Consider the following 25,658-nt stretch of genomic DNA (forward strand, 5'->3'; position numbering starts at 1 on the left):
ACCTCCCGGCCGTCATGCGCAGCGCGTCACCAGAGTCTGGCACGCCCCCACGTTGCTGCGCATGCGCCGGAAGTTGCTGCCGCAGACAGCAGCAGCAGCAGTGATTCGGCGGCGCAGGCAACGGGAGAAAATCGGTCCGTTTTAACCATGGCGACGTACTAAACGATGGCTTTCGCAGAGTTAAACGGAGAGTAAGTATCTTGAGTTGTATCTTGATAACACGGCCGCTGCCTGACACCGCGTGGCATCCTCTTGAATCGTGGCATAAATATTAGGAACGCCGGAGAAGGCAACAATGGGACTGTGTACGTCCTGGCTAGGTTAGCTAGCCAGGAGCCCGGGCAGTCAGCTGGCACACTACCCGACTGGCACCACGCAGGGGTATATCCGCGGAACTGCCCCCCGGTAGTGCCCCCTTGCTCACTGTAAGCCCTGGCGGCTCCAACTGTCTTTTATGAGCCAAACAAATGTTATTCAGGCACCGAAGGAGCCTTTTAAAATCTTGCTACGAGCTGGTGTTAACTGAATGAAACTGAATGTGTAGTTGAGCTTTCTTGCTAGTTTTCTTTTTGTTGCATGCGATAACAACCCGTGAGGGTGATGCAGAGCTCAATTGGCCTGCCAAATCATCCCCCTGATATATTCTCCTCACTGATTCTCATAGACATGGAGCCGATTGTTTCGAGAGAAACAATAAGTTCCTTTTTTCCGCGGTTACGAAGTTGGACGTGTGCTTTATCTCCTGCTTTGTAAAGTACGCTATAGCCGTCCGGCATGTTGTCTCCCACTGGTGGTGTCCCATGGTCTCCATTAGGACACGCACGCACCCTCATGTCGTCCTCCCTCGTGATCCAGATGTTGTGCACGCTCCTCGCTCGCGCCGTCCCCCGCGTGAACAGCACGTCTCCACGTAACGCCGGAGGAGACCTCGCGACGGCGAGTGTTAAAGGTGACAAACAAAAGGTTGACGTCACCCAGTGCTCATCCTGATGCTGCCGCACAACCCCGTCCGCCGAGGGGAGGCGGTGGAGGAGGCGTGCAGGAGGTGGTAGCTTCGCGCGAGGAGAGCAGCTCCTTTTTCGTTCTTTCGTTTTAGTTGTTGTTGCCATAACGTCTAATGGTTCGTGTCTGGGAGGAGCGGGTCTAGCTCTGATCAAATTTCTAGGTAACCTAAGGGCACACTTAACTAATGGGATCCTATCGATGTCCCCCCACACCCCCGCCCCCCAAACCAAACCAGCGCCTGATGTGCACACGGCGGAATGTTCATGTTGCCACCGCCTGTGTTGTCTTGAGCTGCTCCGAGTCCGGCTTCATTGTTCGTAGTGGGTCCATAATGTCATGGAGCTTGACGGATATGATTTTTTTTTTTTTCAATAAAAAATGTAAACCCCCCAAAACGCAGTAAAGCAACACTCCTGCGATTGACTGGACTATGGAAGTGATTGGGTTTACTCTGCACATGGTAAGAGGATAAGACTGTGACATGTCAAGAGATCGTAAAAAAATGATGTCTGCATTTACATGAGCATTTTATTTTATTTGTTTAAAGTTCGATGAGTCCGTTGGTGTCTCGTTAGTGGCAGCAGGGAGGTTGTGCTCAGTGTTCTGTGACACTACTTGCCCAAAAGTGCAGTTTTGCATTGTAGCTCTCTTTCCCAAAGAGCAGATAATTAAATTTCAGACCCTGTTGTCTGGGAAACTCGGCCCGAGACTGCCTGCAATTATCGGGTAGAAGGATCCCTTTTTGCATCGGGGTGCTATCTTTCCCATCCCGCTGAAGATTAATTAGGTCTTAAAAACAAATGACTGCCAGGCCTCTCCCCATCTGTTAAAACGCAGGTCGCCTCTAATGACGGCGATGACACATACCTGGAAGCATGACAGTAAAATGCTCCGAAGTTACTGAGCTACGGCGATGCGGAGGCTTGCGGCAGCCGTTTCCAGCGTGGAAGTAAAAGTTTGACTTGGACTCCCATGATTTCGTGCGTCGCCTCTTACTTATTAACACGGCAGACGAGCACCTGGTTTCCTTTGTTCTTGTCATGCTGGTCAGCATTGGAGGAAATTGAAATGCCACTTGAATGGCTGTGTTGATTAAATCTCTGCATGTGCTTTTCAAAGTGTCTCCCCCCGTCTTCCTGCTTGGTTTGTGCTGACTCTCACACCTGTCACAGCCATCCCTCAGTCCCTGCTGAGGGCCAACTGACAACAAAGCAAGTTGCCTAGTTTTTGTTTTTTTGTCAGCCCACCCGCCGGACAAATGTATTGGTACTTATTGATTACATTGTGGGCAGAGGAGAGTAATTTCCTCTAAAATACGTGCGTAGCATCTCGGCTGCTGTAGCTCCTCAGTCTACAGATGTAGACGAGGTTAAACCTCCGCAGAAAGAGAATCACACCCACACCTGCGCGTTTAGGGCACCTGGGTGGCCGCTTTAAAGCCGAGTAGTGAGTAGTTTGGTGTGAGTGTAGTTGGCACACCCACACGGCTCTCTAGATACTAATCTCACTCTAACTTTCTTCATGCAAGCAAGAGGCAAAGCAGATATAAGCGAGTGATGATGGCGTTCATGAAGCCAAAGCCATCACCCCGAGCACCTTGCTTTGAATCCCAGACGTTCAGCGCTGCAGGAGGCTCTCCGCCCGGCCGCCAAACGGTCCGGTCCCCGCGTCGGACTAGCCCACAGCAGCTAGGAGCACGCCATCAAAGCTCTGCTCTGTTTGGCCCGAGACTTGAGACACTGAATAACAGATTTGTATGCTTCAGCTCTTGTTGGGATTCGCAGGGAGCTCATTAGAATGCGTTGATTGGTGACGGCCGTGTTTCTGTGATTGTTGAGCGTGGAGCGCTTGGACTAACCAGCGTATCCTTTGATGCAGAGGGTTTCCTGCAATGCAATGAGCCGCTCGGCTGATGCTCGATTTGGTTTATTCAAAGCCAGCCATTTGATGTTGCATTTCAGAAACACTTGAATTCGAAATGTGTGCCAGTACGCTCTTCCTTTTCATTTTTCAGCCCGGGTCCGTGTAATATAAATCTCCTGCAGGTGTTCCCCGTCAATTTGCTAAATAATGCTGACCCCCCCTACCCCCTGTCCCAGGCAGCAGGTCAGAGATTTCCCAAGTAACAATAATCTGCAAGCAGGCTCCACCTTTCAGTCCAGCTGCCGCCAGGTCAGCTGTCAGCCCGTGCTCAGCCACCCACCGCATGGAGGGGGGGGGGGGGGGGGGGCGCTCTTTGAGGTCACCCAGCGCTATACGAGTCTGTTTCCAGACAGACGTTGCCTAGGCTTTGTGGGAAAGTCACGTGACTCGTTCATACGCAGATCAGGTGTCTGTGACATCACGGGGCAACCTCTGGATGCGTCTGAGGACGAGGCACCGACCCGGCGGGCTCAGGCTGCCGCTCAGCTGCAGCTTGTATTTAGTTTAGTTCCCGAGGGATTGATTTATGGGGTGACGACAGACGACCAACCCTTTTGGAAGATGCGCTCTGTATCTTTGTTTGTTATATTTTGGTGTACCTTCATCTTTTTGCATGGATTTGCATGTTAACCGGCAGCTCCACGTAGGACCAAAAAAAAAAACCCTGCTCCCGCTGGGTAGTTTGTGTAGTCAGGAAAAGCCAAGCCAGGGAGTGCTGCAACCCGACGAGATGAGAAAATGTTGAATGTCTGAGAAATGTTGTGTCTTTTAGCTTGAGGGCAATCGGGGAAGAGATCTAAGCCTCGCGGGGACATTCGAGGCAAAACTGGCAGTCGCGGCAGCAGGAAGAAGCCGGTCTGGCAAGGCGTCTGTCTGAGACGACAGGGTTGTTTATCTGCCTCCATCTCACAGGAACAGCAGCCGAGCAGGCCAGGGACTGCTATCTGTTTATGGCACGAGATAAGGCCGCCTCAGTCGGATCGCTGACACTCTGCATCCTCACTACCAACCCTGTAAAATAAGAGGGTTGCCAGGCGAGTCCCGTATCACCCCTGAGTAATCCTAATAGGTGCCATTAGTATGTCCACCGTTCATTGCCGCAGTTTTCCTACGTCTATGCCAACCGCATCATTAGCCGCTGGCGGCGTGCGGGGTCAGAGAGAATGCCACAACAAGGCGCCTGTGAAGCTGTTGGGAATCTCAAGCGGAGGGACGGAGGGAGAGACGGCTCAGTTGGCGCAGACGTTAGGTGAGACTGAACCACCGGAGGATTATAGAGGGAGAAGATGTAAAATGCTGTTGGCTAATTGGGCTTTATTTTTAATATTTTGGTGATGCATTTGGGCTTCCGCTGTAGTCTTTGGGTGTCTATTTCGGAACATGCTTTAAAACCTGAATAATCCGATCATTTTTTGTTAATCCCGAGTCATCAAACACAGGGTGTAGTGCGTTTTAGAGGAATGCTTCTTTTGATTACCCACATTTTGAATTGTGTTACATAGGTGCATTTCATCATTTGCGGCTCATTACAAGCATCGTTCCCTCATATTCTCTCTCTTCAATCACAATGCAGTGCAAGTAGTGCATTTGTAAGTATTTATTATCTACTTATTTTTGGATCCTGATGGTTGAAGTCCACTTATTGCAAGTTTCTTTGGCTAAAAGTGTTAATGCTAAATGTAATGTCGTTTAAAAATGGCAGTTAGAAAAGAAATGAGGACCTCTGGGTATTGACGGTTATATTCTCCAGAGTTACGAGGCAGTGAGTGTGAAGCCCCGGCGAGGCGTGTGATGCTCGGAGGCTTTGCTTTGTCAAGAGCTCTGCTGGGCAGAGCGGCCGAGGCGAGCGGTCTACATGCCGCACTTTGCTGCGACCGGCCCTCGGCTCATCACCGCCCGCATCACTCCTCGGGTCCTCGCCGCGTAGGCGTGTTTTCTCTCCGCGTGCGTTGCGGCGCACTGAAGATCGAGCCGCGCATAGAATGGGGCCCTTTCATAACCTCTTAACCCCCCCCTGGCCCTGTTTGCGACCATTGTTGGCCGCGCTGAATGGTTTCGCCGTGCCTTGAAAAGTAACCAGATGACATTCTTCCTGTTGTTCCAAAGGGCCCAGGGTTGTGTTGTGAAAAGCAGCTGAAAGGTTTGGCGGAGACTGTGACCTTCACAGGCTAATCTCTGGCATGTCATTCAGTGCCTGTTTGAGGCAAACGCCGACCTTTCTCCCTGATAGCAACGCAGCAAGTCAAACCGGGCAGAAATTCCTGTTGGATTTTATAATAGTTACACGCCACACAACGGTCAAGTCAGTTTCTGTTTTTTTCTTTTGAATCGAGCCTCCGCTGTTGAGGAACCGGGGGGGGGGGCTGTTTTGTTGCAGCTGAACTGAATCGTTATTCCAGACGGGCCTCGTGTCTGACACCTACGATGTCCAAACGGTCTCTGCAGCCTGTGAGTGAGCCCTCTGCACACAGACCTGTGGCATCAGCAGAGCTGCGTGCTGAAATACCGCCGGTGCTGTGAAAGCGGCGGGGATGAAATGCACTTAGCGAGACGGTAAACATCGGCGTGGCCCTTGTCGCGCATGCCTCCTCCTCTCCGGACTGTTTGCTGTCTGACGCTGCCTGCGTTTCCTGGAATGTGCAGAGATGCAGTTGTAGCTTTGTGGGCGGCGGGGGGGGGGTTCATAGTTCAACTCTCAATCGACCAGGAGTCACGTTATTCTCCTGAGCCAGAGGGACCACACCTGACGTGGCTGTTTGTGTGCGGGTTATCTTAACAGGATTGTTATTATGGAGGTTATCCATTCTAGGAGGAGCATACCTTTTTTTTTTTAGTTTATTTTTTCTTTTCCAACACTAAGAGGTTTTAAAGTTTTCATTAATTAAAGCTTTGACCCACAACCGTTACATTTCTACTGCCACTTAAAGATTAGCAGCCTTCAGGGATATAATACAGCGTAGCTGTCCACATCCTACACCGGGACTCTCAAACCCCCATGACCAGATGCTTTTAGTCTACACTGAGAGCAAGTCTTTAGCCATAAATGTGTTCAAGGGGGTTGCTGTTCAGCCCGTTAGAATGCACTTTACTGGCTTTGAGGCGTCTTTGTGCCTGTATTAATGACCTCTTTGGCTGAGAACAAAGTTTTCTTCCTGCGTCCCGTCAATGGCACTCCTGCATCTTGTGTTCGCGCCGTGCCACCTGTATGGGGTTAAGATTGGGGTCAGGCCATTCGCAGGGGTCTGTTGTCTGGGGGCCCCCTTTGCCGGAGGACCGACGTGAAAGAGGAAAAGCTGTCAGGCTTAGAGGGCCTCTTTTGTCGGACATCTTTCACGAGTAAATGATTGGCACATCTCCTGCCATTTCCCCCTTTTGTTTGCCACTGCCGAGCACGGCGGCAAAAGGTTGAAATTGACTATTATGTGCGAAGTGCTTGCATTAAAAAAAAGCATTGTTTACAACAGGAGCGTTGAATCAGAGAAGGAAAATGTCAATTTTGTATCATTTTACTGCATAGGCGTTTGGCACCAGCCAGAAAATATCCCCACCAAGTAGTGGAACATCTGCAGAAAGTGGTCGAGGCAGAGGAAGGAGCGCGGCCTACTCAAAGGTGCTGGTTTGTAAAGAGTCTTGCCGCTGTGACGGGGAAGCGTCATAGCGAGGGATTGCTTGAGCGGCATGTCGGCTTTTTGTTAATTAATAGCCAGTAGCCCCTTGAACCCCCATCAAGGGACCAGGTGGTGTTTATATCTACTACTGGCATGGAAATGTACCGGCGGTGGGTTTCACTGTTACCGGGGTAAGAAACACACACACACGTGTCTCCTGCATTTCTCCGGCTCTGCGCTCGCCGCACAAATATCATCTTTCAGCAGATTTTCAGTGTGAGAGCTGCGGCTCGTTTGGGCCACGATTGTGCTCCCGTCCTGTGCTGCGCTTAGCGGGGCCTGGCAGACCTGACAGATTGGGAGATTTAACCAGCCGGCACTGCACTGACACCATCATTAGGCTTTGATCAGCTGCAGTCTGCAAGTCGAAGGAGAGAGGGAGCAATATTCTTGATCTAATTACAAGGAGACGTTTGAAGCGGTTTAATGTGTGATTTAACCTTTTGTCGGAGGCTATAAAAGGAAGCGGGGTTAATCTTCCCTGCAGCCTCTTTTCCATACAGGGGACAGTGCCTTTACATTTCCCTTTTTCCACAAGGAGCTGGCACAAAAAAAACTAAATGTCGCTAGTCAGTGCGGCATGCTAGCACACAAAGGCTGACTTTCTACTTGAAATCTCTCAAGGCAATAGTCCTCTGACCTTTGAATGTTACCAACAGCTGGTTTGCTGGGACCCATTTGCTTTATGCATTTGGAGAATTGCAAGTGGAACAAAAAAAAAAAGAACCCTGTCCTTTTGACTTCTGTATGCGCCCTCCAAATGGATTGCTTTGCGACCCCCTTTTTTTTGTCTCCCTCGCCACCCACACAGTGCAGCGTGATGAGTGCTGGAGACTTGATTGGACAAATAGATTGCGAGTGCAATTTTGGGGTTTGGGTTAATCAGTCGGACATAGTTAAACAATTCTTTGGACCTGGGGGGGGATTAGTCTTGCCTGCGCTGAGCTCATCAGAGCCCATTCTCCCGGGAGCCGGCCGGGCTTTTAGGGCCAAGGGCCACGGCCTCACTGGCTCCATGGAGAACCACACACGCACCACTCAACATGCTCCGTTGCCTCTGAATGCCCCACCACTCTACTCTCCTTTTTGTTACACAGTACAATTGGAGTGATGGATTAGCAAATTAAATGCAGACTTTTCCATTCATGGCCATCCTCGCTCAGTCTAATTTACTCGATCTATGGCAAAACCACTTTAAAACGGTTACGTGGTTCACTGTATGTCCTTAAATTCCCATGAAGAGTGTCTTTTGCCCTTTAAATGCATTTTTTTAAAACTCCTCCAGCTTTCCCGACATTGGGGCTCTCAGTATATTGTTTTTACAGGATGGCTTCCTGTACATGTTCTTTCCCTTTCATGGAGGGCTGATCACTGATGGGAAGTGGCCCCTGCTGTGACGGCGTGTTGGTGAGCGATATGCAACATACGTTCCCCATCTCTTTTTCTAAATACCACCATCTTTTTTTTTAGTGGTTTAAATGAGTAGTTCATAGTCATTTTTAAGGTTTTGTTTTATAGTGGCTACTGTATTTTTACTTTTATTTGTTCCATTATTTACTTTTATTAGTATTTACAGTTTTTTTCTCTCCTTTATAGTTTCTGGCAAGCCTATCTTTAAATCTTCCCAGCATCATATTTGCTCAAACTGTCGCTATATTCTGACAGTAATTCATGGTGATTTCATTGCCTTTTTCTTATCTCAAATGTATTCAGAAACATTTCATATTTCAGTGACTCCTCCACTGTGAGGATTAGCTGGCTTTTTGATGGGGCAGAATATCTCCGGGTCTGTTGTCGGTCAGCCATCTTACAAAGGACTCTTCTTAAACCTGCGTGCAGCCCAAGTTTATTTCTGTATTCTAAAGTTCCACCTGTTTTTTTCCCCCACCAAACAGACAACAGAGACCCTGCTATCTCTCTCACGCTCCCCCCTCCAGTGCAGTGTGATTGCTGTGCTCCGTAGAGACCCCAATTACCACGACTAGCAGGCCTCCTGAAGGTCACCCCCGGAGCTTTGGTGTGAAAACAGAGGAGGGCCGTGGCGATCAGGAGCAGCTCTGAGACTTTCAGCTGGACCCACAAGCTCAAAAAAAACACACTCGCTCCACAGCCGTTTGCATATTCTCCATCTTGCTTCGCGGGGTGTTGGCAGAAAGTTGCTCTGGAATTTTTGCAAAAGGTCAAGTGTTCTCGGCGGACTGTCATCGTATTCGTTGACCATATCTGAGGGATCCATTTGTCATTAGCTCCAAAGTCCCCTACTTCATCAGCCCGTGTCTGGCGTCCGCTATCTTGGTCCTGATTGATGGCTCCGTCAGTTATTGCGGCGAACGGGGGTCGATGGCAAAAAAATTTGCTTCTGGGTGCATTAATGCTGTGCTCAATGGCACAGACCTGTGAGCATGCCTCATCAGTCTTGAATCATCAGATGGCCTCGGGAGATCTGAGAAGAGCGGGCATGATGCAAGACAGCAAGAGAAAGTAAGCAATAGGAATAGGAGTTTTATCATCTCCGCTAACTCCATTACTCTCACCACTCTATCTCGCCGGGACAGGCCTGAGGAAAATGCAGACACAGTTACCTATTTGGGCAAAACATTGAACTATTTCACTCATATTTATCAGAAATCATTCCGTGACATTTAGCTCGTTTGCTTTTTGGATATTAATTCCAGTACCTGTGTAGTAGTAAAAAACTACACGCACCTACTTGTGCTGACAGACCGACAGACGAGTCCTGCGAGCCTGGGAGGGCCAGATGTTCCCTCGCAGACACAGACGTGAGATGTTTGCCATGCCGGGACCCTGTTTGCCTGGCTCACCAGCTGGCTGCCCGGTGGCCTGAGCCAGTGTCTGCTGGGGGAAGAACTGGGGGGGCAGAGAGGCTCTCACATACACGCAGGCCATAGAAGGAGAGACCACAAACGTCTGGGGTGTCACAAAGGGCGAGAGGAGCCCACCTCATACAAGCCTGTCTCTGTGGGGGGAAAAAAGGCCGTCTTTCATTCCTCGGCTGGTCTGTAGGTGCGAGGGGGACTTGTTTGGTCTCGCTGGAGGCCAGAATGAATGTCAGAGCTGCCGTGCGGGCGGCTGACCTTACCAACCTTAGCATAGCTACAGGATGCGGACGGATTGGCTTTTATCTGTACGCAGCAGGGTTTGCTATCGGCATGTAGCCACTTGCTTTTGACTTGTGGGGCTGCAGCAGACCAGACCTGCATTTTTCCTTTTCTGCTGCCTGCATTAATAAGATCTGTGTTCGATTTGAAGAAAATCCTGCCACCGCAGCAATTACAAGTGATTACAAATTTAACTGCACATGGAATGACACAGTTAAAATCCATTCTTATTAATGACCGCATAATTATTCAATGTTACAGCTCCTGAGCGCATCAAATTAATGGTAACTTTAGAATGTAGACACTGCTCCCATTTTTATTCTGTCCCAAGCTACATTTACAACATTAATGTGCTTAAACCGACCGCACGTGAGCAGCGTGTCAGCAGTAAATACATACAGACTAATGGTAAACAAGATTATGCTTTTAATGCGTAATGACAAAAGGTTGCATTGTTTGAGTGTGTCCTCCTGCAGAGCTGGAACAGGCATGAGTTTAATTAGGGTGTTTTCTTTATGTGCATGTGTGTGTGTGTGTGTCCTTGTGTGCATTAGTATATGCGGCTCATACGGGAGAGAGGCCAGTTAGTATAATGGCAAAGTGGATAAATCTCTCACAGCAGGCCTGTGTAACACTGGAGGCTGTTTTTGTGCGTTAAGCCCCTTTAGGATGATTTGTGGGAGTTGGCGCTCGCACAGATATGCCTAGCTGAGCCGCTCTGACCCCGCTCTTAAATCAGCCGAGCTGCGCTTGCAAACAGGCCAGGGCTGGTTAATGCTGGGTCAATAATATGGGCCCGGGTGGGACAAATAAACAGAGGCTTAACTTCTCTCTCCGTTAAACACAGTCTACATGTCAATAAGGAAACATTGAAATGCTAGAGGTCACTATTCCCGCAGGGGAAAGTCACTGGTGTGCATGTAGGTTTGCCTATGTAATGTCCTGTGCATGCACTATGCATATATAGATATGCGTGTGTGTGTGTGTGTGTGTGTGTGTGTGTGACTGTGTGTGAGAAGATTGGGGAACAGCTGCATTGATTTGGTTTTTGTTTGCCGAGTACTCAGAGCAGAAATGTAAGCCGTGGGAACACCTGGAGAGAGGGGGAAATGGGGGAAGAGGAGGTGGTGGTGTCAGCTCTGCTCCTGGCTCTGTTCCAAGCACACACACACACACACACACACACGCACACAATTCATGCACATGCACACCTCTGATGTGCAAGGGTGGCCTGGGATCCCAATCAGCAGCACTTAACAAAGCTTTCCTCTTTCTCCCTTTAATCGCAGGCTCAATTTGTCACTGGGGTGTCCAATTTCGGATAAGCGCTTTAACTGCGAGAGGCGAGGTGGGTGTGGGGAGGAACACAAAATGGATGCACCTGCTAACAAATGAAATCAAACCACTCCATCTTCATTTCCCCTTTTTCCCGCCAGCTGGAATAATGCTGCCGTGCTTTAGCTCTCGGCACATTGAGTTATTTCCCTCTAACTGGCTGACTTGCAGTCAGATAGTTACGACATGCTCAGAAGTCATATCCAGTCCTGTCATATCTATTTCAGACCTGACAGGAATTAACAGCAAGGGTATAAGCCATGTGTCGGACTGAAGGCCCGTTTGTTCCACTTGTTTACCGCTACTAGTCGTTATCACTGATCTTCGGCCGAACAGCCTGGAGAGGGTGGGGTGGACCCGAACGGGACAACGGAGGGGGGGGTAAGAGAACCATGACTTGGTTGTCTGGGCGCTCCTGCGTTAGACCTTCTCATGTTTAGGTTTCTTCATCCTGCCCGTTTCACAACTATGCTCCCAAGCAATTTGAGGATTTATATCACTGCAACACACACACACACACACACACAGGCAGTAGATCAATGTCTAATACCTGTATGTCTGTGTTGTTTTAATCTTGCCGTCCTAGTCCAAGCCCTGTAGTCTGACATCTGACAGGGCAGCATGTGACTTGTCTGGTGCGATATGGGGATATGTGGAGATAACACAGGTGTGTTGGCAACACGCAGCAGATGAAAGGGAGCAGGGTTGCTCTCATATGTATGAGGGTGGTCTCTGAGTTGAGTGATCTGATGTTTACCACAAGGCTGAAGTTTCTCCAGAGGATAAGCGTCTCTTTCATGGTGTTTTCTCTGCTGTTCTCGTCCGGTGCGTGCAAGCTGGCGAGGGATGGCGATGCCTCACTGTGTTAACGTCGACCTCATCCAATTATTTAAATTTCAATGCTGACTAAGAGCAGGCCCGGCCTCCAATTAATCCGGGTTATTTAAAGTATTGATCATTAATTACTGTGATGTATTAAGAGCGTGTATAAATCCAATCCAAATTTCGGGAGCGGGATCTTTGCCTTTACTCCACGTCAAGTCCCCCCCCCCCTCTCCCTCAAGTGGTTTAAGGCGTGTCATGCCTGAGAGCTTCTGGCTGCACTCTGGATAGATATGCAGCAGATAAATAACAAGGCTGCCCCCCTTCACTCTGGATCCCCTCTTTTTTTGGCAGGCCATCCACATTGGATTTTGTTTCAGGTGTAAACATGTCCGTCAAACGGCACAGCCGGGGGCCCTCGGCACGCACGCATGCAGCGCGGCCACTGCGCTTTCCGTCTGACCGGCTCGGCGTGACCGCTTACCTCCCGTTTTCCGATGGCTCCAATGACACGTTGCTGCCGTCTCCCCCGCGCCAATCAGGCCAATCAGGCCAATCAGGTTCGCTCTGATGAGAAGAGGCCTCGCGGTTTGCTTCCTCTTCTCGCTCCCAGAGTGCAGAGCGGCTCTGAGAGCCCGGGTTCTCACCGTGGAACCCAACTTTTCCACATCTCACGCCTGTGCAAAGATTTAGCCGGCGAAGCTGTGGACTGCATTATTCCAGGGGTACGTCGTCTCTCTCCGCTCCACATCCACCAGCTCACCTTCGGGGGAACTGTCACTCCATCACCAGTTATTTATTGAGCATTCATACTGACTCACAGTTTTTTTCTTTCTCAACACCGCCGCACCCCTCGCCCCTCCAGTCCCGAAAGAGGAGTAGTTTCAAGTAGCTGTCTTCCCCTCTCCTCTCGTACACTGCTGCAGCTTTTTTGACAGTTTTATGCCTGACACCCCATGGATGGCAACATGGAAACTCTCTCGCCCTCTCTCCTTTGGGGTCAGATAACAGCTCGGGTTGATTTGGGGTGGGAAGGGGGGAGGAGGGGTTGGGGGGTCTCTGCTGACTGAAAAAGCAAACGACCCGTCCTGAGCGCCTCGGGATGTGCTGGAGTCATCAGGATCCGTTGTGAGAGGCCGTGGAGCCCAACACGCGTCCTGCTAGCGGCAGGAATCCCTTTGTCGGGCCGTTGTTTGTGGACCTGACGGGGTAATGAAGGCCACACTGATGTATCATTTCTACCTAACATGCGCTTTCTCCCTCCCCGCGCTCTTTTGACAGAGTGCTCCGGCTTGGTATTCAAGGGCAAAAAGCTATTCTCTATTTCCTGCTCTTTCTTTCTTTATTTCTTTCTTTACCTCCTATTCAGAGACTCTGCTCGCTAAGAAAAGTAATTTCGCTCCCTCTGTCCCTGAGAGAATAGGCACAGTGATGTTGCATTGAATTTTTCTACTGCAACATTTTTTTTCTTGGCTCTATTTCAGACCCATAACCTGCGGGTAAACATGCAATTAGAATAACAGCAGCCTGCTTTTTCCTCCACTCTCCTTCAGCCGTTAGCACACGCAATGTACAACATGGTGACTTGGCTCTCCTAATTGCCTTTGCTTTTAATTGCTGTAGAAATGCTGTTAATATTCCACTAGTTACTGAATGTACTTTCTCACCTTTTTCTCACTGTTTATTAAGTGCTTTTTCTTTGTTTATTGTCTGCTCTGACATTGCTTGTGTGTCTTAATGAGCTTATTTTTGGTGCACAATCCTCGCATTTTTTCCTGCCTTCTACTGCTGGTGGGTATTTTAATAGATGACTTCCTACGTAATTAGCCTGATGCAATTCCCAAATTGCCTACAAATGCAGATCCTAGTTGATGATAAGGTTATTGATCAAAAGATTGGACATAAAAACAATCAGCAGGTCCAATTTCCTAAATGGGCTCCCGTCTAGCTTGCGCCTTTTTTTTTAACTTTCTGATGGCTTTCTTTTTATCCTTCCCCTCTGAGGAACGAAAAGTAAATATAGGTCAGCCTTTATGTGAGCAATTTGACACGTGACACAAGCCGTGCGTATCACTTGCTCAAGTCCTCCTTTTTGTCTGCTCGTCTTTATGCGTCTAATGAAAGCCACACAGTTATTCGCACACTTTAATTCCGATTCTATGAGTAGCTGGTGTAGACTTGTCGAGTCACGGGCTCCCCCACTAATACTGTGAGAACCCCGCAGTGTCTGTCTGCACAGGGCTGATAGTGTGAGACGCCTGGCTAAACTCCATCAAGCCCAATCCCTGCTCCACAGGCCTGCCAGGGCTGGCTCGGCTCGGCCTCCACAGGCGCACCCCTGTTTCCGGAAGGACAGCGAGGGGGGGCGGAGGCGGTTCGGGAGTCTCCCCAGCATAAAGGCAGTTAGGCCAATCCGGGAGGACACCTGTTTGCCTGGATGTGTGGACGACAGGAGAGACGGCCTCTGTCCAGACTAGTGTTGACCCGCTCCCCTGCATGGACAGCGGGACATCAGGACCAGCCAGCGGCCGAGGCAGTCATGTGGCGTTTAGGGCCTCTGTGCCCGTCTGGGCGCGACAGTCCATCAGTTGTAGTCATCCCGCTGCTGATACAGACTGGGAAAAGCCTCTGTGGGGGCAGGTGCCTTTTTGTAGAAAGTGCCGCGGTTTGCCGTCTGATGTATATTTGAAGCCGCCGTGGTGCTGATGGGCCAGTCGGTAGACGTCGGCTCTGTCTGCTGGGTTCCGTCTCCCCCTGCTCTCCTCTGTAAAGCAGATTGTCAGCTTGGGGCATTACCATAGGCTGACCTTTCTCCGCTGCACTCCCCACTGCACAGCTTTCTGACATTCAGGGGCGCTGTGGGGGATGCAGGAAGGGGGCGGGCGGGTGGCTGTTTTCTTTTTTTTGTGTGCTTTTATAACAAATGCACTGACAGCTTATGGTGTGTGTGCGTGCGTGCGTGCGTGCGTGCAGCCCCGACCCCCTCCACCCTCCTTCCCACCCGCTCATTGCAGTCTCCTGCCATCATTTGATATTTAGTTTATATCCTCCCTGAACCTGCCTGTTGTCAAAGAGATGTGTGAAATCTTGGCACGGTGATGCGAGCCCTGGAAGTCCTGCCTGCTCACATCAAGGCGCTGTGTACCTGAAAAAACAAACAACAAAAAATAAACTATGGAAAAGAATAAGATATCGTGCCAATCCAAGCTAACGCACAGTGAAGCGCTGGATGGAGGGCAGGAAAGCTGCCATATGCTGGTCCAGGCTGTAAATCAGAAAGAGAGTGACGTAGCATCAACGCCACAAAACTCCCACGAATCCCCTCTGAAGACCACAGCCTCCCACCCCCCTCCCTCCCTTCCTTCCCCTCTACCCTTCCTGCCGCCCAGCAGCACCCTAAGGTGCAACGCTCGTAGGTATCTGTGTAGAGCCGGCAGCTTCATTAAGCCTTTTTTTTTTTTCCTCCCCTCTTGCTGGGAGGATTTAAATGAGCTGTCATCGTGACCTTTTTGAGCTCCTGCTTTTTTTAAAGGAAGTTCAGCCCCCCTGCCACCACCCCAGCACCCGTCTCGCTCCCCTTCCACCTACTCTCTCTCTCTCTCTCCCCCGCTTTGTCACTCCTTCCTCCACTTGTCTCTTACCCCTGCGGGGGGAGACACTTTTAAGCCATCACCCTGCGGCAGACAGGCACGCCAAGGTTGTTTTGTGGGTAATTGCCTCTCTCACAGCCGCTGTTTGTCTGTGCACACTCGCCGCCCTCCTCTGATGCCACGCAGCGAAAGGGGAGGGCGCGGACTCTGTCGACTTAATTCGCTCCCCGACTGTTCTTCGGCGCTGATTAAGCCAGCATCTGCCCTCTTTTGAATACAGCGGTAAGCCAAGTGCAGCGCGGCCAACGTTTGTTCCCCCCTCTATTGCATCAGGTTATTGCAGAAAGTGGCGGGCATCTTTCGGAGCCGGCTCAGTTGTTTAATGTCGTCAAAATAAAGGCATCTTTGAAGTCTAGAGGACTTCAGAATCAATCAGAGACTCGCTGACTTGTTAGCGCCAGGTCTCTCGAGTGTGTTTTCAGCGCACATGAGTCCTTCATTTCCTTCGCCGGGGTACGGCGGTAAGGCGCAGGCAGCAGGGTGCAGCTGGCTGACTAACACGCAGGGCGAGGGGAAGGGTCCATTTAAAGCTGCATGCCCCTCGGGCGCTCTCCGCTCGTTTTACCTCAGCTGTTTGATGTTTAATTGAAGTTGTTATTGGCATCAAATGTCACCTTACCTGGTGCTCAAGGTGTGAATCGGGTTTCTAATTGAAAGGTAACCACGTCTCCGTCAGCCCTCTGCCTCCGGGGATCAACCAGAGAGTTCTATTAGTGCGGAGCCAGCCGCTGTATCGCCACGCACCATGTGCTGCCTCGCGGTTATGTCTGACTGCTGACCTCTCTCCCCCTCTCTGCCTCCCCCTTCCCCTTTCTCTCTCTGCAGTGTGAGGAGAAGTGCGTGTCCCATGTTGCATTAGTGTCTGTGTGAAATGCTGGCCTGTCTGCCACGGCCAGGTGACCTCCCCATCCAGCTTCTCCCCCACACGCAGATGAACACTGGACATCAGAAATGTAAGTATCTTACACGTACATACATACGCGCAAAGCATGAACTACCATCACCATCCCACACAAGCCGAGCTGCTGCCCAGCGCCGGATGTCCGTGCCAACCCGGGCCTGCTGGGGTTTTTTTGTGCCCCATTTCCTCCCCCGCCGCCCCTCAAGATCTGTCAGCCACGAGAGTGCGGCCCGTGTGTGTGTGTGTGTCTGTCTGCGCGCGTCCAATCGCCAGCGTCACGTGTAAGATTCAACCATCTCGGATGCTTTCTCGCCATCAGGAGGAGTCGATCTCTGTCAGGCTGTCAGACAGATTGCGGCTGAGTGGTTTTGCCCCGATGATCTCGTAATGAGTGAATTTAAGGAGCAATCTGCTGCTCCGGTTTAACGGCAGACTAGTCGGAGCTGGCCCAGTTCGTTCAATGTGTTATGAATTTCACAACTCTGCTGCTGACAAATCGAGACTCTACAGTGTTGAGGACCAACTGCTAACCGGCTCTTGAGATTTATCCACGACAGACACACCGATAGAAATGGTCACAGTCAGTGACAGTTTCCTAATTATTGATCACTTTTGAAAAGCGGTCACGTCGCGTAGTCATGGGTTTCTCTCAATCTTTTTACCTAAACCCAAAAGTCAATCACTCCCCGAACAACAACTGAATCCCATCCAGCTGGTCAGATTTATCTCATCTCGTCTTCGTCCTGCCTGTTTATCTAAGAGTGACAACGCAGCGCCGGTTTGACCCATTTCTGCAGCAGCTTTTTTTTTTTTTTGTGTAAGATGCTCCAGCTCATCAAGACTGTAATTTCAGAATCACAGTAATCAGCCAACCCCCAGGAGATCAGTGCGTGTGAGGGAGTCTGCTAAGTGCCAGCGTCTGTTGCCTCACCGAAGCAGCCTTGTGACCCCATCAGCTGCACCGTGTCTCTGCTCTCCCTTTGCGTGACACGTCGGCGCACGAAGGCCCCACTCGAGATCAATTCGTTTTCCTGCCCAACGCCGTAATCCATTTTGGTGATGGAGTGCGCTTCCCGCAGCACGCACCGTCCTAGAAGTGTAATTTCTATCAAAAATGTTTTTTCCCTTCTCCTCGTCATTCTTTTATAACGCTTTTCCTTTTCATCCGCTCTTCAAAGTACTATTAACAGACATGGTGTTACATCAAAAGCGGTGGAGCTGCTTCTCATTTCAGGCCAAGTCATTTATTATCAAAGTGCCATAGAATTAAAAAATAAAAGAAGAATAAAATAAAAGAAGAATAAAACAATCTTTAGAAGCTCACGTGGGCTCCATAGCTTCCAGCCTCAGAACCCCGTATGGAGGTCTACAGTTTGTTCTTTGAGTTTCCTGTTCCTGTCCAGAGTTGGGCCTCAGCCATCAGGTAACCCTCACCCCCCGTGCCGTCCCGTCCAGTGGACTCCTTGTCTCTGCAGAGCCCCGTCCTTTACCCAGCGTGGCGGAGAATTTGACAGCTCAACCCCATGGGAGGTGTGCCCGGATGCTTTTAGATAAAATCATGGACTAGTTGTCACTTGAAATCTTGATTTTAATACTCTGACGGGTTCCCACAGAAAAAAGGCTCAGGTGGCTCATGATTAACTCTAGTTTGTGTTCCCGTTAATTTGCCCTCGAGCTCCATGCTTTTAGCTACTCTGATGCTGGCGCATAGGTTACGGACTGACGTCCCTGCCACTTTCCCCTCCCTCTGTGCGCACCGAGAGCCCCAGATGGCCGGCCTCTTCTCCCGCAGGTGAGTCACAGTCATTTAAGGTTACGAGCTTGCGGGGTCGCCGTCAGAGGGCAGAGCAGCCGCTCTACTTATCACCGGGTATTGGCTGTTTACAGAGGATGGCTCGGAAACGTAAAGGACGTCCGAGGAGCAGATTAGACGGTTGTGGGTCACAAAGAAAAGGGCTCATGCTCCGGGCCGGATGACTCGAACGCCGCAAAGTGGCCCTCGTCTTTGCCTCTCCCGGGCAGAACAAACGGCGAGCGCAGCTGGGCCACTTTGGCTTATTCTCCATCGCCACCGAGATCACAAGCCGCCATTTTTTTTCTTCCTCCCCTTTATCACGTTTTTTATGGGGGGGGGGGGTTCACGTTATCAGCGTGGGAGGCTCTGTTCAAATGTCTGTTAAAAGTGATAAGGAGGTGGGTTTTATGTGGGAAGCCAAAGCGCATGTCTAATTTAATGCCGAAGCATCAGACCTAATTTCCTGCTCTTGTGTGAAAATTGCAATTTGCAACAGCGCGAGCCCCGGTCCTCCTGCTGCTTAAACCGCGTTCAATAAAAACAGTAGTTTGAATAAAAGACACCCTAATTATTGCCTGCTGACTTTGCACTAGTGTTGCAGCCAGCTAGCTGGCAGCGGGGTAATTAGCGCTCGGCCAGACTGGCCTCTTTCCCCCGTTCCCTCCTTGAGAACATGCTCCGTTGGAGATCTGAGAGACGAGATGCTCGCAGCCGCCTACAAACTTCACTCATATCCTCATTAACCCTCCCTTGATACTTTTAAGCTGTTCAACTAATCCAGGTTTCAGGTTAGGGTTGAAATGCTAATGAGCTACGCTTGCTCACTAGAACACACGATCAACAGCTGCCAGGAGCTTTAAACAGCAATATTTTATCCACTGTTTGGGGGAAACTAAACAGCATTTACCAATTTTACTACACATTTCTTTCTGCTAAACCCGTCATTCTGATTTGCTTTTTTTTTATCTCAAAATTCCTGCCTAAGCTTTGTTAACAATGTATAATCCCTTTTTCAATTTAATGGATTGGTCAGTTTCCAGACATTGACATTGCTTTCTTTGCTACTTGCCGGAGTCTCACACTTGAGTATAAAACTCATTACACAAGTGCCTGTGGCAAACTACAGCCACACGCTCGCCGCAGATGTTTTTCTACATTGCTACATTTCCAACGTTGTCTAAATACCCCAGATATGAAACTATAACATTTATATTTATGTGCCGTTCATTTCAGGTGTTAAATTGCATTGTTTGTTATATTATTTTGAATCAATTATTTAGATCATAGGAACACATCCGACCCCAGAGAAGCAAAAAGTTTCTGTCTGTAGCAGTTTTTGATGAGCCTTCATCATTTACCCCGACTTCACCCTTTACCCCCCCCCCTCCCTCCGTCCATGCTCCTCTGATAACAGTGGACACAGAGATCACGTTACACCTGGTTTGAAGAGGAATCTATTTGCCAGGAAATTATGACACAAGATGTTTTATTCATTGCGTGAGCTGACGGCTTTCTTCCAACCTTCTGTTACATTGACCCGAGATTGAATTTATTAGCTTGACAGGTGATCTCCAACCTCATTAGCTTCGTGTCAAAGCGTTCATTTATCTGCGCTTGCTTACCCAGTCATTTATTTAGCGGCAGGCATTAGCCCCGAACCACTGCTTTTAGCAGGCTTAGCACTCGGTCACAGTGGACCCCTGTGTTCGATTGGGGCCCCTCACGTCGCCGCCCATTGTTTCCAGTTCACAAATGAAGCGGGAATTAATTAGCCAAGTTGGCACGGCTCTCGGCGCCGGCGTGTGAGAGCTCGCTGTTCAGCTCTGTGCCTCGTCCCTGAAGTCCAGCATGCCTGCCGGCAGCGTGAGCGGAACAGCCACGGGCGCATCGAACCCGCGGACCTCTGCCAGCCATTGAGCGAGAAAGGGGAAGGGGCCTGTGTGCTGTAATGGTGACATGGTCCTCGGTAGAAAATGAAATGAAGCACTGTTACGAATCAGCCCCTCTCATCTCCATCAGTCCAAAAGCTGTGATGTAAGTAGGTCAGACTGGCGGGGGCCGAGGTGGAGACCGAATTAAGCCGGGAGAGGAGCCCGTCCTTCTTTATTATCACTGACTTTCATTGTCTGCGTGAAGGAAGTGGCGCTGAGCATATTGCGTTTAATGGAAAGGTGCGATCATTAGCCGACACGTTGAACTATTCCTGTCGTGCATCTTTAAACAAGGCTATAAAAAAAAAATGAAACCGCGCTTGCACAGTCACAAAATTGTATTCACATTGTCACGTGGGTTAAATTTGGCCCCGGCCCTTCGCAGGTGTAACGAACGAGCTGAGGCCTGGGAGGTGCTCCTGCAGATCAGAGACGAGCCGCTCCGTCTGATTACTTGTCTGCTGTCACGGAGCTCCGCTCACTGCGACGATCTTTTTAAAGCAGACGCAGGGGACCGTCACTGCTTCTTATATTCTTTGTTTAGTCTGTGAGTCAGGAGCAAACAACGCAGCCCCGTTCTTTCCCCCCTTCCCCTTGAGATGCCTACTGAATTGTTTGCACGTATGCTGCGTCAATTAAGGCCACTGAAAGCCACTGACCTCCACCACCACCAGATTGGATCTTAAACTGGGAAATGTTTCGACCGCAATAATTCAGCTGAGAATGAGATTGGATCTCTCTCTCTTTGGCCTCATGAGACGGTAGCTGTGAGGGTTTTAGGAGAAAAACAGCGAGGTATGGAATATGAGCACTGTGCTCTCAGCTGCTCAAGTTATAACCGATCTATACACTTTCACCTGGATTAAGTTGTCTCTTTCTGTGTCCCTCCTCCCTCTCCCCATTCCCCTCTCCTTTTTCTTTCTGTCTCTGCTGTGTCCTGTCCACCACCCCAGGGGACACCACGCAAAGGATGAGATCCGCTCCGTTTCCAACCCCTGCAGAATTGGATGCCTTTGCTAAGAAGGTTGCCAACAATCCCCTCACCATCAAGATTTTCCCCAACAGCGTCAAGGTCCCCCAGCGGAACCACGTGCGCCGCACGGTCAACGGGCTGGATACGTCGGGGCAGCGCTACAGCCCGTACCCTTCCGCTCAGGCCACTGCCAAGACGGGCCTCCTCGCCATCATCAAGGTGCCCACAGTCAAAGGCATCCTAAAAGATTTTGACGGCAGCCGGGCTTGCCTGCACTCCGACGTCATCATGAACCCCTCTAGCAGACCTTACCATGTGGCCTCGACCAGCACTTTAAACCATCACCCGGCTCTGCCCCGGCTCCAGCAGAGCGCACCCCTTCCGCCGCAGGACCCACCTCAGACTCTACAGATGCCCCTCCAGCAACAACAGGGTCACACCCAGAGCCTCAGACACCCTGCCCACGTGGCCCAGCACCCTCAGGGTCCACCCAGACTCCAGACTCTGTCTCAGATCCCGGCCCTTGGTCTCCCACAGGGGCCCCCTACCGTCATGCTTCAGCAGCAGCACCTCCAGCAGCAGCAGCAGCCACCACCCGGCCTGCAGGGGAGCAGAAAGCTGCCAGATGGCGACGCACCGCCTAATGTTACCGTCTCTACCTCAACCATTCCACTCTCCATGGTCGCCGGGCTGCACCAGGGCCGCCAGGCTGACCTGAGCACCATTGTGCATCAGATCAACCAGTTCTGCCAAGCCCGGGCCCATGGCGTGGGAGCCAACTCCATGTGCGAGGGCCAGATCGCCAACCCGAACCCGATCGGTCGCAACATGCTCATCAGCGCCTGCTCCAGGGTGTCCATGCACAGCAACCCCGCCACCTCTGGCTTTCCCCCGGCCAACTGCATCATCGGTGCTCAAGAGAATGCCGCCGCCTCTGTGGGAGCCCACCCGCCACACGGCGTGGCTATTATGACCCACTTGCCTTCCAACCACACAGATCTCAAGCAGCAGCACCACCACCACCACCTGCAGCAGCATCTGCATCAACAACAGGATCAGCAGCAGCAGCAACATAACACACAGCAGCAGAAGATGCGCTCTTGGAATCAGCACCAGTTGGGTCACTTACCCCTCATTCAGAACGGTGGGAGCCATCTCTGCATGCAGCCTTCCAGGGACCACGCCTTCCATTTTAAGGGCATGGGCTACCCTGCAGAGGTGTGTGTGGGTCAGCCTTACACACTGAAACCTCCCGTAGAGAGGCCCACCCCCTCCCCTCCTGTCAACAACTGCATGCCCGGCCCCATGGCCCACTACGGCAATGGCCACTACTTCCAGTCCCACTTTTGGAACAACAGCATCCTACCCACACCCAACAGTGACAGCTCCGGGTCTCAGGACATACCCATGCCATTCCACGGTGCGGGCCCAGGGGGGTGCACCACACTAGACTGCGGGCCCCCTGTGGCCCCCCATTACAGGCTAGGATCGAGCTCATCCACCTCGTCCTCCTCGGCCCAGAGTAATCTGATGCAAACGGCGGATTACTTTGCTGGGGACTTCCAGACTCCCTACTTCCGCGATCAGAATATAGGGTTGGTGAGCAAGATGCACAGGCCTCCTCTGAGCAGGGTCGGTGCAGAGGTGGGGGACGGCAGAACCGCTCTCACCCAGCACCCAGGGTACAGATAAGCTATGGCCTTGTCTACACGAGTTCTCAAAACCCGTTTGTTTAGTCTTAAGGAAACACAGAAATACAACTAAATGGATAACGTAAACAAAACACCTAATGTTGAAGAGGGTCAATTAATATATTTAATAAAGAGCGGTAGTTTTTTTGTGGTTGTTTTTTTTATAAATCTTGCAAGTGATCAATTGCTACCCTTTTTTCTCTTTTTTAAATTAGTGCGTTGATCTGGCACTTTAGGGAATTTGTTAATGTGCGTGTGTAAACACATCTGTACTGTGTCATTCCCTCCTCTCTCTGTGGGACTGGATCAGAACGGATCCTGTGTTATTCCTGCTGCAGATCCATCCATAATCTTTTCTTATGCATGTAAGGAAAAACAAATCCCAAAAACAACATCTAGTGCTGGATGTTTTTTTTTTTGTTTTTTTTACAGGGTCATGTCAGGAACATTTGGCTCAGACTAGTTGTGGGATTTTCTTATTGGTGGAAACTCTCCAACCTCATAGTAACTGCAGGTTTTAACCCACAGAAAAGAAAAATAATCTTATTACGGCGCAAAGCCACCAGATAGTGGAGACTACAGAGTACAGTTAGAAAAACCTGCGGTATGCACATGTACACATTTGTTCCATTGAAATGTAATTATTTATTTGTATCATAGGACTATTCAAGATTGATTCCTCTGTCAGTTAAGGAAGCATGTAATCAGGTTGTTTTGTACATAGTCATGATCCAGCAGGGAGCAAGTAGGTTGTAAAGGCGATGCTTTGTCCTGCTGAAAATGCTGCAATTAATTCAGGTGTTTTAAAAGAAGAAAAAAACCCGTCTCTGTCAAGGTTTGGCAAAAAAGCTAGTGAAATGATAGGCGCAGAATAGGTCTTGAAAGATCAACTGTCATACTTTAAAATGGCCAAAGTCGTGTTAACGAGGACACATTGTTATGAAGATGTGCCATTTTGTGTTTGTTTCCGATGTAACCATCGTTTTTTGTAACCATCACAAATGTATTACTTGAATGTTGAGATGTTTTGTTTTGCAGTTATTGAAGGGGACAGGTGGGTTACGAGGAAAAAACTCAAAGAAATGATCGTGCTTCTAACGTCACGCAGAACGGAACAACGAGCCTCAACAGAGATTTTATCCTGACCACAGGAACTTAAATTATATGTAGTTGCTACTGATTCTGAGGTGAAGACCAAATTGATCACTTGCAAGATCACTTGAAGGTAAACAAAACTGACTTTTAAATTTCAAGTGAAACAGCAAATGCATTGTTTATTTTATTGTACACTGGCTTACCTACTCGTAACTTTAAACGTTAACGATTGTGTGAGTGTTGCCTGCTGAAGTGGGTAGATTTAAGGGTGGGTGTGTGTGCGCGTGCGGGTGTGTGAGAGTGCGGGTGTGAATGAACACATTGGCGCCCATGTTTTGTTCACCTAACTCCCTAACAGCCCTTAAAAAGCCTTAAGTGTTTGGTCCTTGGACTTCCCTTGAAAAAGAGCATGGTTTAAATGAAAACCCCAAATAATGAAAGGATGGTGAGTAAGCAGAAACAGCAATTCTTTTTTGTTTATTTTATTGAGGTTTTGATGAATAGAGCCGTTCCTTATGGAAAGCAAAAAGGAGTAATATTTTGTAATTATATATTTTAGTAATGTGTAGTTACAGTAACATTTCTTTTTTTTTTTCTCAAAGCTTCAGTTTGCAGTTGTGACTATTTATAATACTTGATTTGCTTGTTATTTAATTTGTGTTTCCTTTGGTTTCTTGTACTATTGCTGTGAAATGGAAGAAGGTCCACGAGCCTTTCTTTTGTGTCATTCTGTACAACAGAGAAGGGGCAAGAGCGTGAGAGTTGTGCTACTCTTTTTGTAATATTGTAATAATAAAATAAAGTTCTAATTTATGCTTTGAAATGGTTCTGAGCCCCTGTGTAGATTACCTGCAACACTGATTTAACCTGACGCCGACCACAGGTGTGCTCTTTTCTCCTGCTCCCTTCATTCTGCATGAGTTCATGCTGCCTGACCGTTCGGGTAGGTTACTATTCACAGATCGCTGTCTTGCATAATCAGCCTTACAACGGTCCAAAGCGCCCTGCCTACACCACATATAATTTGTAACCCAGACAGCTAGTGCAGAAGGTGGCGATTGTTGCACCAATTGCGGCGCTTTCATGCCATTTATCAGAGCCTGCCTCTGCCAAATCGAAAAAGGGAAGTAGGGTAGACAAAGCAGGCTGTGAAATCCACAGGACTATCTGGCTGCAGTAGATTTAGCTTGTCTGGCTGTGATGAAAATGGGACTTGTATAAAGGGCACTCCGCAGGAGGGCAGGATCAGCACCTTCGTAATCAGTATTACTCCCTGAAGGATTTTGAGCGATGTCAGAGGTGCCTGCAGGCTGTGGACTTTGTGCACAGCGGCCTCGCATCCTGTTCAGGTGGTGGGAGAAACGGCATCTGCAGAAGCCTTTTGGATTAAATGTTAAATGTGTTGCAACTAAACTGCTCTTAATGCAGCTTCCGGCCTTTGAGAGGTCACATGCTTTACACCATTATGTCAACAAAGATGTGCTCGTCTCAGTAAAATATTGCCTCAAGGAAAATGTCAATTCAAAAACAGGCTAACTTGCAATATCTACCAGTCCCAAAGGCAGTTTAAACATTTGACAGTTCCATTTCTTTGTAAAGGGAACCATGTCTTTAGGTCTGAATGGCCCGATGCTCGGGTCAGCCAGGCCGAGGTACTGTGTTGTCTCTTAGACCGCTGTGGTGTTCAGAAGGCTCATCTCTGTGGACTGAGTTGTCAGCCTCCTCCAACTTCTCCAGCTCCTCCCTGTGG

General features: G+C 49.5%; 2 protein-coding genes across 7 annotated transcripts in view; one reads left to right on the plus strand and one right to left on the minus strand.

Moving 5' to 3' along the window:
- On the plus strand, positions 1-24,731 carry fam222ba (family with sequence similarity 222 member Ba). Of its 2 annotated transcripts, none has more exons than XM_040180116.2 (3): positions 1-191; positions 16,348-16,475; positions 21,103-24,731. In XM_040180116.2, exons 2-3 carry the CDS (start codon positions 16,394-16,396, stop codon positions 22,812-22,814), a joined length of 1,794 nt encoding a protein of 597 aa, XP_040036050.2. In that variant the 5' UTR covers positions 1-191; positions 16,348-16,393; the 3' UTR covers positions 22,815-24,731. The 2 variants fall into 2 exon arrangements, with proteins under 2 accessions (XP_040036050.2, XP_077962331.1); XM_078106205.1 differs by lacking the exon at positions 1-191 and adding an exon at positions 1,017-1,465.
- trpv1 (transient receptor potential cation channel, subfamily V, member 1) overlaps positions 24,375-25,658 on the minus strand; it is a 7,901-nt gene continuing 6,617 nt past the window's right edge. For all 5 annotated transcript variants that reach the window (XM_040180113.2, XM_078106201.1, XM_078106202.1 and 2 more), the window contains one exon: positions 24,375-25,652. In XM_040180113.2, the coding sequence (XP_040036047.2) occupies positions 25,576-25,652 (77 nt within the window). In that variant the 3' untranslated portion in view covers positions 24,375-25,575. The remainder of the gene's footprint in view (positions 25,653-25,658) is intronic.

This window comes from Gasterosteus aculeatus, chromosome 7, assembly GCF_964276395.1.
Source record: "Gasterosteus aculeatus chromosome 7, fGasAcu3.hap1.1, whole genome shotgun sequence".
Classification (NCBI taxonomy): Eukaryota; Metazoa; Chordata; class Actinopteri; order Perciformes; family Gasterosteidae; genus Gasterosteus; species Gasterosteus aculeatus.

Bases quoted from the DNA above. Each gene is read 5' to 3' on its own strand.
- fam222ba (XM_040180116.2), top strand. From the start codon at position 16,394: ATGCTGGCCTGTCTGCCACGGCCAGGTGACCTCCCCATCCAGCTTCTC. The intron at 16,476-21,102 runs GTAAGTATCTTA...CCACCACCCCAG, and splicing joins GAACACTGGACATCAGAAAT to GGGACACCACGCAAAGGATG.